This window comes from Esox lucius, chromosome 18, assembly GCF_011004845.1.
Source record: "Esox lucius isolate fEsoLuc1 chromosome 18, fEsoLuc1.pri, whole genome shotgun sequence".
Taxonomy (NCBI): domain Eukaryota; kingdom Metazoa; phylum Chordata; class Actinopteri; order Esociformes; family Esocidae; genus Esox; species Esox lucius.
In genome coordinates this window covers 3,913,720-3,931,551 of record NC_047586.1, presented here as the reverse complement: position 1 = coordinate 3,931,551, position 17,832 = coordinate 3,913,720, and the positions used below count along the sequence as shown (strand labels likewise).

The window sequence follows — 17,832 nt, the reverse complement described above, 5'->3', positions numbered from 1 at the left end:
AATTTAAGATATGAGTTATTAACAAGCAACATTTCCAACAGTGGTGTCCCCTGCCATTACAAACATATAGCCTCATCCCCACAAACACATCCCAAACACACACCAAACACATACCAAACACACACAATACACATCTCAGACACACATCAAATACTTCACAAACACATCCCAAACACACACCAAATAGACCCACACACACTCCTTCCCTACCACGGCAGAAGCGATCATTTCTCACCCTGAGTTGACTTTCATGCCCAGTGGCATTACGACCCAATGAAAGAAAGACCCATACCAGGAAAGAGAATAGAGTGAGGGAGAGATTAAAAAAGACCAAGGCAGTAAAGATGCTATCATACTCCCTGCACCGAACATGAATCAGCAGGATGAAGAAGATGAGGCGGAGAAAGGAAAGAGAGACAGGGCAGGAGGAAGGACGACGTGGCATTGTTTGTGCTCTGAGTTACACAGGTGCATGATGATTATGATGAAGATGAGAAGAACAGGAGAGGAGCAGGCACAGACAGACGGCAGAAGACAGAATGAAAGGTAGGAAGAATGAAAGAGACCGAAACACAGTTAAAAAAAATGTTTTCCCCTGTAATATACTGTATATACAGCATGCAGGTCAAACGTCCACACAGATTATGCTTCCATGTCCTGAGCTGGGTGACAGACAGGAAACAGAAGGCCTGATTTCCCTCTGATCACCACGTATGGGTGGAAGGGACAGGACCAATCAGGAGACTGTCACAAGATATTTTGCGGAAGGGACAGGACCAATCAGGAGACTGTCACAAGATATCTTCCGACGGCTAGCGATAAGTCAGATGAATTAACACACACACACTCACTCATACACACACTCTCTCTCTCTTTCACACAGCCGACAAGGGTCTCTAACCCTGACAGTCTCACTCCTCCTAACTTGCAAAGCCGTCTATCTCTCATCTGAGACGTTCGATTTAACCATTCAACCCGAGGAGAGCCTATCAGAATCCTGGGCACTGGCTCGTTAACCATGCCCAGGTGCTCGTTAACCCTGGCCAGGAGCTTGTTAGCCTTGTCCAGGTGCTCGTTAACCCTGGCCAGGAGCGTGTTAACCATGTCCAGGAGCGTGTTAACCCTGTCCAGGAGCTGGTTAACCATGCCCAGGAGCGTGTTAACCCTGTCCAGGAGCGTGTTAACCCTGTCCAGGAGCTGGTTAACCATGCCCAGGAGCTCGTTAACCATGCCCAGGAGCTCGTTAACCATGTCCAGGAGCTTGTTAGCCCTGTCCAGGTGCTCGTTAACCCTGGCCAGGAGCGTGTTAACCCTGTCCATGCACTTGTTACACGTGCCCAGGTTCTTGTTAACCCTGGCCAGGTGCTCATTAACAATGCCCAGGTGCTCGTTAACCCTGGCAAGGTGCTGGTTAATCCTACCCAGGTGTGCACGTGAGGTCGTTATAAGGGGCTCACGTCGATGCTGTAGGCGATCCGTCAGACTCAGTGATGAAACTTGGCGCCCGGACATCAGTGTAACCCACTCCATATCAGGGCCGCTGGGCCGGAGTTGACTAAACCTGAGTGAATGATGCATTCTGACATGGAGGTCTGACGTCAGCACCACGCCTCGCATCGGCCCGGGGGGCTGTGATTCAAGCACGTGGGACGGCGTGTTCACGACCGCCTTGTTGTTTTCCCTTTAATGTTGCTGCCTGTTTCGTGTTGCTTCATTTCATCTTCCTAATTCATTTTTTTCCCCTCATTGACTTTCCTCCTTCTTGATGTTTTAATGTCCGGACCTGTATTTATATTTTGTTAGACATACATTTTAAAGCGAGGAAATCTTACAGGGGCTCTAGTTATACAGCCCTTGGAGAGGTCAATGGAGACGTCTGATTCTATGTTTGTCTCTGTGGGCTTCGAGTCTTGTTCTGTGTGTGTGTGTGTGTGTAAGTGTGTCTGTAAGTGTGTGGGTGTGTGTGTGTGTAAGTGTGTCTGTAAGTGTGTGTGTGTGTGTGTAAGTGTGTCTGTGTGTGTAAGTATGTATGTGTGTCTGGGGGTCTGTGTGTGTGTGTCTGGGGGTCTGTGTGTGTAAGTGTGCCTGTGTGTGTAAGTGTGTATATGCGTGTAAGTGTGTCTGTGTGTGTGTCAGTGTGTCTGTGTGTGTTTGTGTGTGTAAGTGTGTATGTGCTGGGAAAGAGATACAGCGTATGGGATTCCCAGAGCAGTAGCAGTGGCCTCGAAGCAGCCTGTCAGTCCCCCTGGTGAGCCTGCTGCGCCACGGAGCCTGAATGGACAGACAGCCGCATCAGTGCACTTGGCCGGCGGGCAGAGCCATGTGCAACTGGCGCTTCCTCTGGGCTCTGACAAGGCCTGAGGTAACTGACATGGGAACCACTAGACTAGTATTTGTGTAAACCACTGCTATAGATAGAAGCAGCTGGGACTAGGCCAGAAGGAGAATACAGACGGGAATGTAGGACAAACAGAAAGACAGGGAGAGACAGACAGACAGGCAGACAGACAGACAGACAGAGACACACAGGCAGACAGACACACAGACACACAGGCAGACAGACAGACAGGCAGACAGACAGGCAGACAGAATATATTTAAGACTGGGGGTCAGTCACTGAGAAGGAATGTGGGACCATCTCTACTCCTCCTCCTTTTAAAACCCTCCCTCTATTTCTCCTCCCATCTCCCCATCTCCTTGTTCATTCCCCCTCCCCACCCCTCCCCCCAGCAGTGCTGATTCATAGAGCAACATGACTCCCCCAGTGGCCCCCATCTCAATGACAGCGTCACACACACACACACACAAACAACCGACGCACAACACACACACATAACACAAACATACATAAATTACAGTCACACATATCTACAGCCTTTCTAGAGTGCATGGTGCTGACATTTTAGTGAACAGAGAGAAAGACAAATAGACAGACAGGCAGACAGTCAGAGACAGACAGACAGACAGACAGACAGAAAGGCAGACAGACTGGAAGGCAGACAGACAGACTGGAAGACAGACAGACAGACAGACTGAAAGGCAGACAGACAGACAGACTGAAAGGCAGACAGGCAGACAGATAGAGTCTGAGTAGAAAGAGGGAAGATCAGAAAGAAAGACAGGAAATTAAAAGAAAGAGAAAAAAGAGAGGGTGATGCAGGAGATGGAGAGGGAGAAGATACAAAAAAGAGAGGAGATGAGTGAATAGAGAGAGGGAAACGAGATAGAAAAAGAGGAGTGATTAATAAAAAGACAAGGCCCAAATCCCCAACGCCATCCCCCCAACGCCATCCCCTCAACGCCATCCCCCCAACGCCATCCCCTCAACGCCATCCCCCCAACGCCATCCCCTCAACGCCATCCCCCCAACGCAATCCTCCCAACGCCATCCCCTCAACGCCATCCCCCCAATGCCATCCCCTCAACTCCATCCCCCCAACGCAATCCCCCCAATGCCATCCCCTCAACGCCATCCCCCCAACGCCATCCCCCCAACGCCATCCCCCCAACGCCATCCCTCCAACACAATCCCCATCTCTCCAGTAACTAACACCAGGCTGTATGAAACACACAGATCAGGATTCTGTCTCCAGCCCAAAGCAACTGGTGTCATTTATGCAGAGGTGAGCGTTTTAGCACTTAAGAAAAATACATAAAATAAACGTTGGCCCAGGACGCAGCGTGCTGACACTGATGTTACCAGGCAGGGATGCATGACTTTTGTAGAAGGGGTTGAGACTGGACAGTAATGGGGTGTTCTTCCCCAGAGACCACAAAATCCCTCAGATGACAGGCTGGGTCAGCAAACAGACAGATGGAGAGGGACTGGTGGAGAGGGAATAACGGAGAGGGAATGACGGAGATGGATTGACAAACGGACACAAACAATTGCAGCCTAACAGAGGAGGCTAACAGTTGGAGGCTAACAGCAGGAGGCTAACAGGAGGAGGCTAACAGGAGGAGGCTAACAGCAGGCCTCCTGCACCACGGAACAGAATAGGAGGACCAACGTCTGAGACATCCTGCTAAGTCCTTGTATTTGTAACCTCCCGAAGCCAAATGTCAGTCATTGTTAAATCCACTGCGGTTGTACCAAAGTCTAGAGGAAAAACAAGTCTGATCCACGTGGGACTCAACCACCCGATAAACACTGCACTGCAACCCCTCTGCTCAGCGGTTGGCTATTATTACCCAGTAGCTAACAATAGCTTGTGGCTAGTCTGCCCAGCTGGACTGTGTGTTCTGTCTGCGATTCAGCAGGGGGCGGGACATTGAACACGGCCGGGAGGCGGTACCCGGAGAACAGCCGTCCAATCACAGCCCCTAAGGTTGTGACAGCCGGAGCATTACCTTTCTCACCAAACAATTCGAGTGTCAGAGTGGAAGCATTTCATCTACAGTTTGTCTTCACATCCACGCACCACACACACTTTTAAAGGGCATTTCCTATTCGAATAGAGGATACAAAACAAATGTCATAATTGGACACTGCTCCACCCCCTCAGAGTTAAAACGTGGTGGAAGCACCTTAGACAGTTATTACAGCTGTCAGTCCGTTGTGGTATGGTAGGTCTCAACCCCCGTGCACACCAAGATTTGATAATATTCAATAAATCTTCATTACAAAACCATTCGACCTCTGTCAAGTTCCTTAGGGAGTTTCAATAAGCAGCACTCTTTTTGTCATGCCACATCTCCAATTGGATTTAGGTCAGAGCTCTGTCCGGCCCACTCAAGGACATTTCTTTGTTTTTACTCAAGCCAGTCTACCATAGCTTCATCTGTGTGTTTTGGGTCTTTCACAAGTTGAACTGAAGTGTGAACTTCCGTCACACACTTGAGCTTCCTTTGAGCAGAGGACAGTGGGATTCCTCAAGGACTTTTTTGTCCATTGCTCCATTAATTTCCCCCCTCCATCTTGACAAGATCCCCAGTACTGGACAATGACAAGGCAAATAAACTTAGCGTGTGATTTTCTGGGCAATTGTTGCACTTGAGCTGATTTAAGATTTTTCTTACAAAAAGGGGTGTAGACATCCGTTTTCAATTTTTGCTACAGAATTCTAACACACGATAATACAAGAAAAATGCATAGAGAATGGTACATAGATTCATCGAAAAAGAGGCACTGAAACAACCAAACAACCAAAGAGTTGACAGGGATATAGAAGTTCTACTGGCACTGTAACTTGTCTGAAATGCCCCATCAGCAAAACAGCAACCAGGACCCCCCCCCCCCCCCCCACACACACACACACACACACACACACACAAACTACCACCACACTCTCTACAGAATAAAATACAAAGGGCTTACCCCTACACACACACACACACACACAAATATATATATATATGTATACAGTACAGGCCAAAAGTTTGGACACACCTTCTCATTCAATGCGTTTTCTTTATTTTCATGACTATTTACATTGTAGATTCTCACTGAAGGCATCAAAACTATGAATGAACACATGTGGAATTATGTACTTAACAAAAAAGTGTGAAATAACTGAAAACATGTCTTATATTTTTGATTCCTCAAAGTAGCCACCCTTTGCTTTTTTGATAGCGCTGCAAACCCTTGGTGTTCTCTCAATGAGCTTCATGAGGTAGTCACCTGAAATGGTTTTCACTTCACAGGTGTGCCTTGTCAGGGTTAATTAGTGGAATATTTTTCCTTATTAATGGGGTTGGGACCATCAGTGTTGTGCAGAAGTCAGGATGATACACAACCGACAGCCCTATTGGACAACTGTTCTAATTCATATTATGGCAAGAACCAATCAGCTAAGTAAACAGAAACAAGTGGCCATCATTACTTTAACAAATGAAGGTCAGTCAGTCCGGAAAATTGCGAGAACTTTGAATGTGTCCCCAAGTGCAGTCGCAAAAACCATCAAGCACTACAACGAAACTGGCTCACATGAGGACCGCCCCAGGAAAGAAGACCAAGAGTCACCTCTGCTGCTGAGGATAAGTTAATCCGAGTCACCAGCCTCAGAAATCACAGGTTAACAGCAGCTCAGATTAGAGACCAGCTGAATGCCACACAGAGTTCTAGCAGCAGACACAACTCTAGAACAACTGTTAAGAGGAGACTGCGCGAATCAGGCCTTCGTGGTCAAGTAGCAGCTAGGAAACCACTGCTAAGGAGAGGCAACAAGCAGAAGAGATTTTTTGGGGCCAAGAAACACAGGGAATGGACTCTAGACCAGTGGAAATCTGTGCTTTGGTCTGATGAGTCCAAATTTGAGATCTTTGGTTCCAACCGCCGTGTCTTTGTGCGACACAGAAAAGGTAAACAGATGGATTCTACATGCCTGATTCTCACTGTGAAGCATGGAGGAGGAGGTGTGATGATGTGGGGGTGCTTTGCTGGTGACACTGTTGGGGATTTATTCAAAATTGAAGGCATACTGAACCAGCATGGCTACCACAGCATCCTGCAGCAACATGCCATCCCATCCAGTTTGCGTTTAGTTGGACCATCATTTATTTTCAAACAGGACAATGACCCCAAACACACCTCCAGGCTGTGTAAGGGCTATTTGACCAAGAAGGAGAGTGATGGAGTGCTGCGCCAGATGACCTGGCCTCCACAGTCACCGGACCTGAACCCAATCGAGATGGTTTGGGGTGAGCTGGACCGCAGAGTGAAGGCAAAAGGGCCAACAAGTGCTAAGCATCTCTGGGAACTCCTTCAAGACGGTTGGGAAACCATTTCAGGTGACTACCTCTTGAAGCTCATCAAGAGAATGCCAAGAGTGTGCAAAGCAGAAATCAGAGCAAAGGGTGGAAACTAGAATATAAGACATAAATCCACGTGTTCATTCATAGCCTACAGTGAGAATCTATAATGTAAATAGTCATGAAAATAAAGGAAACGCATTGAATGAGAAGGTGTGCCCAAACTTTTGGCCTGTACGCTATGTATATATATGTACAAACGCCCTGGATGGAGTGACTTACAGTGGATATTAAAAGTCTACACACCCCGTTTTTGTGATGTAAAAGAATGAGACAAAGATAAATCATGTCAGAAATGTTTCCACTTTTAATATAACCTATAATGTGAACAGTTCAAATGAAAAACAAACTGAAATCTTTGAGGGGGAAAAATGAAATGCATATATACACACACACCCACACACACACACATACACAAACAATTGCACCACAGCAGAATATCATGAAGTTTGATTAGAGATGAAATGACCTTGTTTGGGCAAAGAGTGGTTCTCTTTCTGTTGATCTCTGCTTGTAAATCCAGGCTGGACAGAGACCGACTGCTTTGGTGAGAGAGTGGGTGTGGCCAGAACCCAAACTAAATGACCTCTGAGAGGTAGTGCATTAGAGGTCGCCCATCTCTTCAGCTCTTTATCATCCATCTCATCCTTCCTCTCCTCTATCTCTCCATCTATCCATTGCTTCCTTCCTCTCCTCCTCCATCCCTCCATCTCTACCTTTTCATCTAAACCTATATCTATCGCTCCATTTTGCTCTACCACTATCTTTCTTGTACTTCCTCTCTTCCTTGATCTATCTATTTACCTGTCCACACATTGAATCCTTCCTCTCATTCTTTACCCTTCCAAGCATCCCTTTCTTCCTCTCCTCCATCTCTTTATCCATTAATTCCTTTCTTTCTCTCCTCCATCTCTTTATCCATTCATTCCTTTCTTTCTCTCCTCCATCTCTTTATCCATTCATTCCTTTCTTTCTCTCCTCCATCTCTTTATCCATTCATCCCTTTCTTCCTCTCCTCCATCTCTTTATCCATTCATTCCTTTCTTCCTCTCCTCCATCTCTTTATCCATTCATCCCTTTCTTCCTCTCCTCCATCTCTTTATCCATTCATTCCTTTCTTTCTCTCCTCCATCTCTCAATCCATATGTTGCTGTGAACAATAGAGAAGTTGTGTTGACTGTAAGGTGGCCAGCTGAATATTCATGGTAAGAGAAGACTGACACGTCAGACAGTAAAGCTAGCCCATCAGCCTCACATACACACACAGACCCACACCGACACACACACACACACACATCCATTACCTCTTGAATAAATTATTACCTTGGCCTTCATTAATTGGTTTTTCCTGTTGCTTCTCTGAACACAACAGAAAAACAGTCAGACAGCTGCTTGTTATGTCAATGTTTAAAGGCATAATCCACCCACAGAAATACAAATCAGAAATGTTCCGTCAAATTCTAGAAAACCTACATTCAAACCTAGGTTAGTAAATAAAGGATTCCTCTACTTTCAATTCCCATGTACCGCAGAAATCACAAAATATTGTCATAAAGCGTGGTAGCGACATAGTTTCCCAGCTAATACATTTCGTAACAGTTTTGAAAACAACAATCTGCCCTCCAGATCACCAAATCAGCCAACAACCTCAATGGGCAGCCTAGTCCCTGGGACACATCTAGCCATGCGTAGCTTGACACAGTATATATTTAGTTCAAATTGCTTTAAAATACACGGTGGAATTGTTCAGAGGGCACGTTCACCAGTACAGTCTTCCTTTAGCTTTGCGATAAAAACGCAATCTACAACACATTTCTTGGTTCTGTTTTCACTACTATATTTACTGTGCAGTGAGTTTACAGATGAATACTTCTCATGCAAACACTGAGTATTACTGTAGATCTATTTCTCTCTCCTCTCCTTTCCACATCCCACTCCTTTCATAAATAAGTGAGCACATCTTTATCTGTCGCTCACTATTAAAACAACTATTTATCTTCTTCCAGTGTCACTTTAAGCTTTGTGCATTTACTCCTTCTACCTCTCCTCCTTCTACCTCTCCTCCTCCTACCTCTCCTCCCCTACCTCTCCTCCTTCTACCTCTCCTCCTCCTACCTCTCCTCCTCCAACCTCTCCTCCTTCTACCTCTCCTCCTCCTACCTCTCCTCCTTCTACGTCTCCTCCTCCAACCTCTCCTCCTTCTACCTTTCCTCCTTCTACCTCTCCTCCTTCTACCTCTCCTCCTTCTACGTCTCCCCCTTTTACCTCTCCTCCTTCTACCTCATCTGCTCTGCTCTCTCCATACTCTTCTCCATTCTTCTGACCAGTGAATCGTGGCTTCATCTCTCCATTTGACTCCACTCTGAATAAACACATTTGCCACACTTCATCAGGTCCGAGGTGCATTTGTGTGGCTGATGGAGACTTTACTGAGCAGTGCACACTACACACACACACACACACATACTACATACACACACACACATTTGAAATGTCATTTGCAACAATCGTTTGTGTAAATGTAGGTTCCAGTTATGATCTTACAGTAAAACAGATGTACAAGGGACTGGCCCCAAAACCTACACATCAATCACACAACAACAAAATAGTTGTATACCGTCAAGGGAAACTTCACTGTGCACTGTTATAATATGTCCTGAATGTGTAACACTAATAGCCAAGCACTGAATGAAAACGCCAAAATATGTCACCTGACAAAAATCTTAAAACTGGGAATGGTGGACTGAGTGATTCTGAGTGTGTGATTTAGACTGTGTGAATCTGAGTGTGCGATTTAGACTGTGTGAATCTGAATGTGTGATTTAGACTGTGTGATTCTGAGTGTGCGATTTAGACTGCGTGAATCTGAATGTGTGATTTAGACTGCGTGAATCTGAACGTGTGATTTAGACTGTGTGAATCTGAATGTGTGATTTAGACTGTGTGAATCTGATTGTGTGATTTGGACTGTGTGAATCTGAATGTGTGATTTAGACTGTGTGAATCTGAATGTGTGATTTAGACTGTGTGAATCTGAGTGTGTGATTTAGACTGTGTGATTCTGAGTGTGTGATTTATTCTGTGTGATTCTGAGTGTGCGATTTAGACTGCGTGAATCTGAATGTGTGATTTAGACTGTGTGAATCTGAATGTGTAATGTAGACTGTGTGAATCTGAATGTGTAATGTAGACTGTGTGAATCTGAATGTGTAATGTAGACTGTGTGAATCTGAATGTGTGATTTAGACTGTGAGATTCTGAGTGTGCGATTTAGACTGTGTGAATCTGATTGTGTGATTTGGACTGTGTGAATCTGAATGTGTGATTTAGACTGTGTGAATCTGAATGTGTGATTTAGACTGTGTGAATCTGAGTGTGTGATTTGGACTGTGAAATGTCCGTAAAATGAAAAGTTGAGAAGCGCAGCTCCACTCTACATGCTGTGATTATTTTGAGCGGACATTATGGGGATGGGTTACATGTGCATCAGAGAGGACAGGGGAGTAGATGGGAACAGAGAGGGAGAGAGAAAGAGGGAGAGAGACTGAAGACAGAGAAGAGGGAAAGAGAGAAGAAGGGGGAGGGTTAGAGGGAGAGGGAGAGAACATTAAAGAAAAAGACAGAGAGAGTGGATGAAGAGAGAATGAACGGGGGAGGGAAGGAGAGAGAGAGAGAGATAGAGAGAGCGAGAGTTGACCCCAATCAGTCAGTGTGATGTACCACTACAGATCCTGACACCAAGCAGTGGAGGGAAACAGGTCCACACCATCTAACATCAACAGCCAGTAAGAATCCAGCAAGTCTGTCAAGTTGCAGCAGTAGACCCTGGGTCCCTGGGGGGCAAACTGAACTATACAGGCTGACATACAGCTTCTCACCTCAGGGGAGGAATGGAACCCACCTCCCCCTCTCCCTCCCCCTATCTCTTTATCAATGGGAAGATCAACGAGGACACGGCTCCGGTCAATAACATCCACGGAGGTCAGATTGCCGTTTGTGCAACAGTAGGAGCTTGTTTTGGCTCAGGTCTTGTTTGCAGGGACACAGACGAACCGTCCTCTCTGGGGTGGGTGGTGGGGGGGGACTTTGATCCGATAGATCAGTGAACAGTCACTGGGTATTGGGGACAGGCAGCGGGAGGCAGAGCAAAGGGAAAGAGCACAAGAGATGGTTTGGGTTTCGTCTAGATGGACCCCCAGTGGCCCACTGTACCGGTACCCTGTGGTCAGAGGGCCGAACTGGGTCGCACCCCGGGGCCGGGCCGGCTGTCCACCATGGGACCGTGAGAATGTATGAAATGCATAGGAGACTCCAGGACCTTACGCTGGCATGGCAACCGAAGAAGCTGTGCTGGGGGGCGGGGAATCATTACGCACCGATGAATTATGCAGATGTGGCGAGCGTTGTGTGTGTGTGTGTGTGTGTGTGCTGTAAAGGCTGATGCAGTCATCTGAAAATACTCAGACAAATTAGGCCAGGACCTTGATTACACGTGTCTTTGTGTTAAATTAATTACATCAATTAGTCAGGTTTCCACTGAGACAAGTTAATTCTGTCAAAACAAAGGTTCACCAAACTTCCAGATTGTGAGTTTCTTTGAGATGAAGGAAAACAGTGATCATCTAATGAATAATGATAGCGGAAAGAATCTTCAAGGTAAGCTCCATTTTACAGTTATTTCAAAATGAAAAACGCTCATAAAAATACAGTCTACTTGCAATGCAACGACTGGCCAGACTTTCCACAAGGCATGGATTACCTCACGTTGAAAATTGAAGTTTCACAACTAAAAAGATTCAGATCTCTGAAATGCTTAGTAAATATATCACTATGATACAAGGGGGGGGAGGGGAGGAGGGGAGGAGAGGCAGGGAGGAGGGACAGAGGTGAAGAAGAGGGACGGAGGGGAGGGGGGCTGAGAGGAGGGCAGAGCAGAGGAGGGACGGAAAGCAGGAGGTGCAGAGGAGAGGAGGGATGTGTGTGACCATAGGATGAGAGACTGTTCATTCCTGAATACTACAGAATATTCCACAAGCAGACCGTTTCCATTTAAGGGCAGACACGTCTGCTCTCTTGGCATTACACACACACACACACACACACACACTCACTCCACCCACACACAAACATACACCCATACACCCACACACAGCCTGGGGAATGTGAAGAATCAGCCTCCCAACCAGACTGCACTCTGCATGGGTTGTATAGACGAGAGTTGTCCCAACTCCTCCATCTGAAGGTTCTAAGTGACAAGGCCAACCCTTATAGACACTGTCTGACAGGAGAAAAGCACGGGAGAGAGACAGGAAAGAGGGAGACAGGGGGAGGAGTGAGACAGAGCGGAGAGGGACAGAGAGACAGGAAGCAAAGAAAATAGGGCAAAAATTCCTCAGTTACATGAAATTGTTGCAGTCAAATGGGGCAACACAAGGAGTTGAGGATTGGGGTGACGTGTGTGGGGGATTGGGGTGACGTGTGTGGGGGATTGGGGTGACGTGTGTGGGGGATTGGGGTGACGTGTGTGGGAGGGATTGGGGTGACGTGTGGGGGGGGGGGGGATTGGGGTGACGTGTGTGGGAGGGATTGGGGTGACGTGTGTGGGGGATTGGGGTGACGTGTGTGGGGGGATTGGGGTGACGTGTGTGGGGGATTGGGGTGACGTGTGTGGGGGGATTGGGGTGACGTGTGTGGGGGATTGGGGTGACGTGTGTGGGGGGATTGGGGTGACGTGTGTGGGGGATTGGGGTGACGTGTGTGGGGGATTGGGGTGACGTGTGTGGGGGGATTGGGGTGACGTGTGTGGGGGATTGGGGTTGAAACAGACCCACGGAACAAGAAGACGGCCTTAGTGGAAATCGGTGGGAACTTTCCCCTCTCTCTCACCCGGTTCCCCGTCTCCTCCCCCTCTCCTCCCCCTCTCCTCCCCCTCTCTTCCCAGCATGCCCTGCCCCTCTGTCACCATGGTCGCCACTGAGTCAGAGAGGTAAATATAGTCCTATACCTCTGCCATGCAGAGCTCTTCCTGGCTACTGGCAGCAGGAATGGTGTGTGTGTGTGTGTGTGTATGAAGACAATGGTACAGCTTACTTACACAGTGTGAGGTGTAAGCCCCACCCACAGCCATATGGACAGTCCTCCCGGTCGGCTAATCCCACAGACCGGAGTGGGAAAACAACAGACCATATTCTAACCGGCCAGCATCCGGCCTACTGAGTCCTACCAAGAAACGGGAGCATTTAACTGCATATGAAAGCATAGGATTGATTCATGAATTAGGGTAGAACCTCCCAGCTGGTCTATTGGGGCTGAAAGTCATCAAAGGACCCTCCATACAATATATTATTAATGCTATTATGTTGAAATGGGTCAACCTGGGGGTTTGGTTTGGATCAACCTGGGGGTTTGGTTTGGATCAACCTGGGGGTTTGGTTTGGATCAACCTGGGGTTTGGTTTGGATCAATGTGGGGGTTTGATTTGGATCAACCTGGGGGTTTGGTTTGGATCAACCTGGGGGTTTGGTTTGGATCAACCTGGGGGTTTGGTTTGGATCAACCTGGGGGTAAGTTCAGGATTGGGTATCACTTTCTCAGAGGAAGACAAGGTAATGTAGCTGAAAAGAAACAGGCTAACCTTTGTGGATCCCAACTCTGAGCAAATAGAATAAAATAAAAACTGTTTGGTTAACCATCTGTTTCATGAGGGCAGTCATCCATGAGGGAAGCAAAGACAAACAAACACACACCTGTGTATCCTCGTTCTCTGGTAATAGACCATCTGGCATTAAACACACACACACACACAGGAGCAGAGCTGCCTGAAACGTGGGTCACTGGGCAGCACAGAGAGAGGATGGACAGAATGGGAAATAAGAGACGGCAGGAGGTCAGGAACTAAGCAGAGAGGAGAGACACGCAGCAGTCCTGTGTTACAGAGAGGAGAGACATACAGCAGTCCTGTGTTACAGAGAGGAGAGACATACAGCAGTCCTGTGTTACAGAGAGGAGAGACATACAGCAGTCCTGTGGTACAGAGAGGAGAGACATACAGCAGTCCTGTGGTACAGAGAGGAGAGACATACAGCAGTCCTGTGGTACAGAGAGGAGAGACATACAGCAGTCCTGTGTTACAGAGAGGAGAGACATACAGCAGTCCTGTGGTACAGAGAGGAGAGACATACAGCAGTCCTGTGTTACAGAGAGGAGAGACATACAGCAGTCCCGTGTTACAGAGAGGAGAGACATACAGCAGTCCCGTGGTACAGAGAGGAGAGACATACAGCAGTCCCGTGTTACAGAGAGGAGAGACATACAGCAGTCCTGTGGTACAGAGAGGAGAGACATACAGCAGTCCTGTGGTACAGAGAGGAGAGACATACAGCAGTCCTGTGGTACAGAGAGGAGAGACATGCAGCAGTCCCGTGTTACAGAGAGGAGAGTCATACAGCAGTCCCGTGGTACAGAGAGGAGAGACATACAGCAGTCCCGTGTTACAGAGAGGAGAGACATACAGCAGTCCCGTGGTACAGAGAGGAGAGACATACAGCAGTCCCGTGGTACAGAAAGGAGAGACATACAGCAGTCCTGTGTTACAGAGAGGAGAGACATACAGCAGTCCTGTGTTACAGAGAGGAGAGACATACAGCAGTCCTGTGTTACAGAGAGGAGAGACATACAGCAGTCCTGTGGTACAGAGAGGAGAGACATACAGCAGTCCTGTGGTACAGAGAGGAGAGACATACAGCAGTCCTGTGTTACAGAGAGGAGAGACATACAGCAGTCCTGTGGTACAGAGAGGAGAGACATACAGCAGACAAAGAGGTGAAGAGAGACCTATGCTCATTCACATTGTTACACACACTAGGCTGACAGGAATATGATGATCGTGGAGAAACAGAGGAGAAAAAATAGTAGTGTTTGGGACAGGACCAGACAAGTTCAAGAGTCCACAAGAACAGGCAGAACAGTAATTCTGGTTTTAAAGCAGCTACTGGAGGATGTGCTTTTGAATGTCTTTCCTCCCTTCATCCACAGTACTCATGAGTATTCAGTAACTAATAAAGAAACTATCAATGTCTTTATCAGCTGGGCAATGAAAAGTGGGTAGCTAACCATTCTTTCTCTCCCTGTCCCTCTCTTTCTCATCTCAGGAGAAACGCTGAAACGGAGCCATTGCTATGGAAACATGCACAAAACAGCAAAGTGCACAGGGGACAGGGTTCTGTAGACCGGAACGCATATCTAACGGAGCAAGTTATTTCTGAATCCACAAGTTAAAATGTACACAGGACAGGAATGCTGATGGGTTATAGAACTGACTTGGGATCGGGTCAGGGCAGGGAAAATGACCGAACAAGACAGGACAGGAATACATGTTCACTCAATGGCAACGTTCAACAGACACACACCCTCACTATGTCTCACATCTCTCCCCCTCTCTCTCTCTTACTACAAGAAGTGTCTTGGTGTGTTGTGTTAAAGTGGTGTCGAGGCATTACCAGAGCACTATACAAATCCCATGTGAAATCACCTCAAAATATCTGCCCTTGATTGATCGTGGCTGGTGAATCAAAGCCAATTCATGGACTGCTCTTCCGATGCTTGGTCATGTCGTTGCCATGGTCACCGAAATTCTGTAAACGCCGTCGAAATATTGACGACTAGAAGTTTTACGGGAGCTAATAACAAGCTAAATACAGTCTCACGTAAATTAAACCATAAAGTCTCTGAAATACGACAACATTGCTAAAGCACAGTACTAGAAATCAACGTTGCCATCATCATCATCATATTAACAAATGTACTTCGACAGGTGCCAAGGTTATCATCAGTTAGCAAAGTCAGTCAGGAATAGCTAGCAATGCTAGCGTTAGGTAGAGGTATACGTACGCACCCTCACAAACACCCACACACCCACACACACACAACCCATACACACACACACACACCCTCACAAACACCCACACACCCACACACCCACACACACACACACACACACACACCTACTAAGGCTAAGTATTGCCAGGGACCCATGAAACAATGTAATCAAGAAACTAAGGTTCTAGTACAATGTGCCAGGACTGTCACAATTCCATCCATGGGGTTCTGTAACGGTTCCGTAGTTCCATGTTCCAAACTTACTGCTCATCATTTCTGCTGCAGAGGGACATGAGGGAGCCCAGAGAAAAAGACTTGTGAGCTGCTGAACAACAAAGACAAAATACTGTCTTCCTGTTTCCAAAGAAGATGGAGAACACACTGTCACACACATTAACACACACACACAGACTCTACATGTCAGGAGAAAAGCGAGGTACAGTAACGTTACAATGACACAGCAAAGCTGAACTAGCTAGCCACCAAACAACGGCATACTTGAACTTCAGCAAAGTAGTTTACACTAAATAATTGAAGCGACTGTGCCAGAAAGACTCCGGCACCGCTCTCCAACATTGCTGACATCACAGCTCGTGAAAATCACTGCACTTTCATAGCCAAGTGACAGCGTACTTGGCGTTCCTAAAATATGAATCATTTTTCACACCGTCAAAAACTTGGTGTGGATGAATAAAACAAATGCCCCAAGCTAAACAGTGGAATGAGAAAGAGAGATGGGACGAGTAAGGACAGAGGGAAAGAGAGATGGGACGAGTAAGGACAGAGGGAAAGAGAGATGGGACGAGTAAGGACAGAGGGAAAGAGAGATGGGACGAGTAAGGACAGAGGGAAAGAGAGATGGGACGAGTAAGGACAGAGGGAAAGAGAGATGGGACGAGTAAGGACAGAGGGAAAGAGAGATGGGACGAGTAAGGACAGAGGGAAAGAGAGATGGTGAGTAAGGACAGAGGGAAAGAGAGATGGGACGAGTAAGGACAGAGGGAAAGAGAGATGGGACGAGTAAGGACAGAGGGAAAGAGAGATGGGACGAGTAAGGACAGAGGGAAAGAGAGATGGGACGAGTAAGGACAGAGGGAAAGAGAGATGGGACGAGTAAGGACAGAGGGAAAGAGAGGGAAAGAGAGGAGAGAGCATCAGAAAGGGGAGAGAGAAATAGAGAGCCCAGGTTCAGGCTCTAAACGGGTCCATGACAAGTCGCATTTCATCTCTTCCACCTCACTCCCTTCCTCCCCCATTCCTCTCCTCTATTAAATGTTTTCTAATACTCCCTCTTCCCTTCCCCTCCTCCCTCTCTCCTCCCTCTCTCCTCCCTCTCGCCTCTCCTCTCCTCTCCTCTGCTCTGAGAATAAAGGAGAAATAAATGAAAGGGATAGGGATATTTCCCAGAAATAAACATGAATACGTCCACTGATCAGCCATGACATGATGACCACCTGTCTAATATTGTGTAGGTCCCGTTTTGCCACCAAAACAGCCCTGACCCGTCCAGGCATGGACTCCACTAGACCTCTGAAGGTGTGCTGTGGTATCTGGCACCAAGACGTTAGCAGCAGATCCTTTAAGTCCTGTAAGTTGCGGGGTGTGGCCTCCATGGATCGGACTTGTTTGTCCAGCACATCCCACAGATGCTTGTCTGGGGAATTTGGAGGCCAAGTCAACACCTTGTTGTTGTGTTCCTCAAACCATTCCTGAACCATTTTTGCTTTGTGGCATCACACTGCCTCCGCCGGCTTGCCTTCTTCCCATAGACACTCCAACAGTCAGTGATCATAATGCTGATCGTTGTAGGTACCATCGTTGATTGACTAATTAGGTTGCTAATTGGTTAGTTTCTACACTCACCTGGGCTGTTTAGGTGTGAACTGGGAACCAATTCATAGAAAAGAAAACTAAAACCTGCAGACACTCTGCCCTCTCTGGAACTGTTTGGACACCCCTGCTCTAGAGCTACCGAAGTGAGTTTTTTTTACACATTTTGATTAGTAAGTAATTTGATTAGTAAGTCATAGTATTATTTTGTCATTTGGGCGAAATATCTAAATCCCTTTTGTTGGACTTTCATGTGCCTAAGACTGTGTATCCAGATAGGTGCCCCTCCCTCTGGAACGCCGGGATCTGATATGTGGGAAAGAATGTGTAGTACTTTTACTCATCAGTGGCAAGTGACTCATTAGTGCCTCTTTC

The 17,832-nt window shown here is 47.0% G+C and overlaps 1 protein-coding gene across 13 annotated transcripts in view; it reads right to left on the bottom strand.

Annotated features, from left to right (window-relative positions):
- The window catches only part of LOC105024897 (ELKS/Rab6-interacting/CAST family member 1), a 254,096-nt gene that overhangs the window by 221,010 nt on the left and 15,254 nt on the right, over positions 1-17,832 (bottom strand). The window contains exon 1 of one of the 13 annotated variants that reach the window (XM_034287694.1): positions 1,458-1,953. The exons of 11 other annotated variants lie outside the window; for them this stretch is intronic. Coding sequence is in view for 1 of the 2 variants with exons in the window: in XM_034287693.1 (XP_034143584.1) it covers positions 236-445 (210 nt within the window). In the remaining variant the exon portion in view is untranslated. Of the gene's footprint in view, positions 1-235; positions 1,117-1,457; positions 1,954-17,832 lie in introns of those variants that run through there. One more of the 13 variants, XM_034287693.1, reaches the window with a different exon arrangement.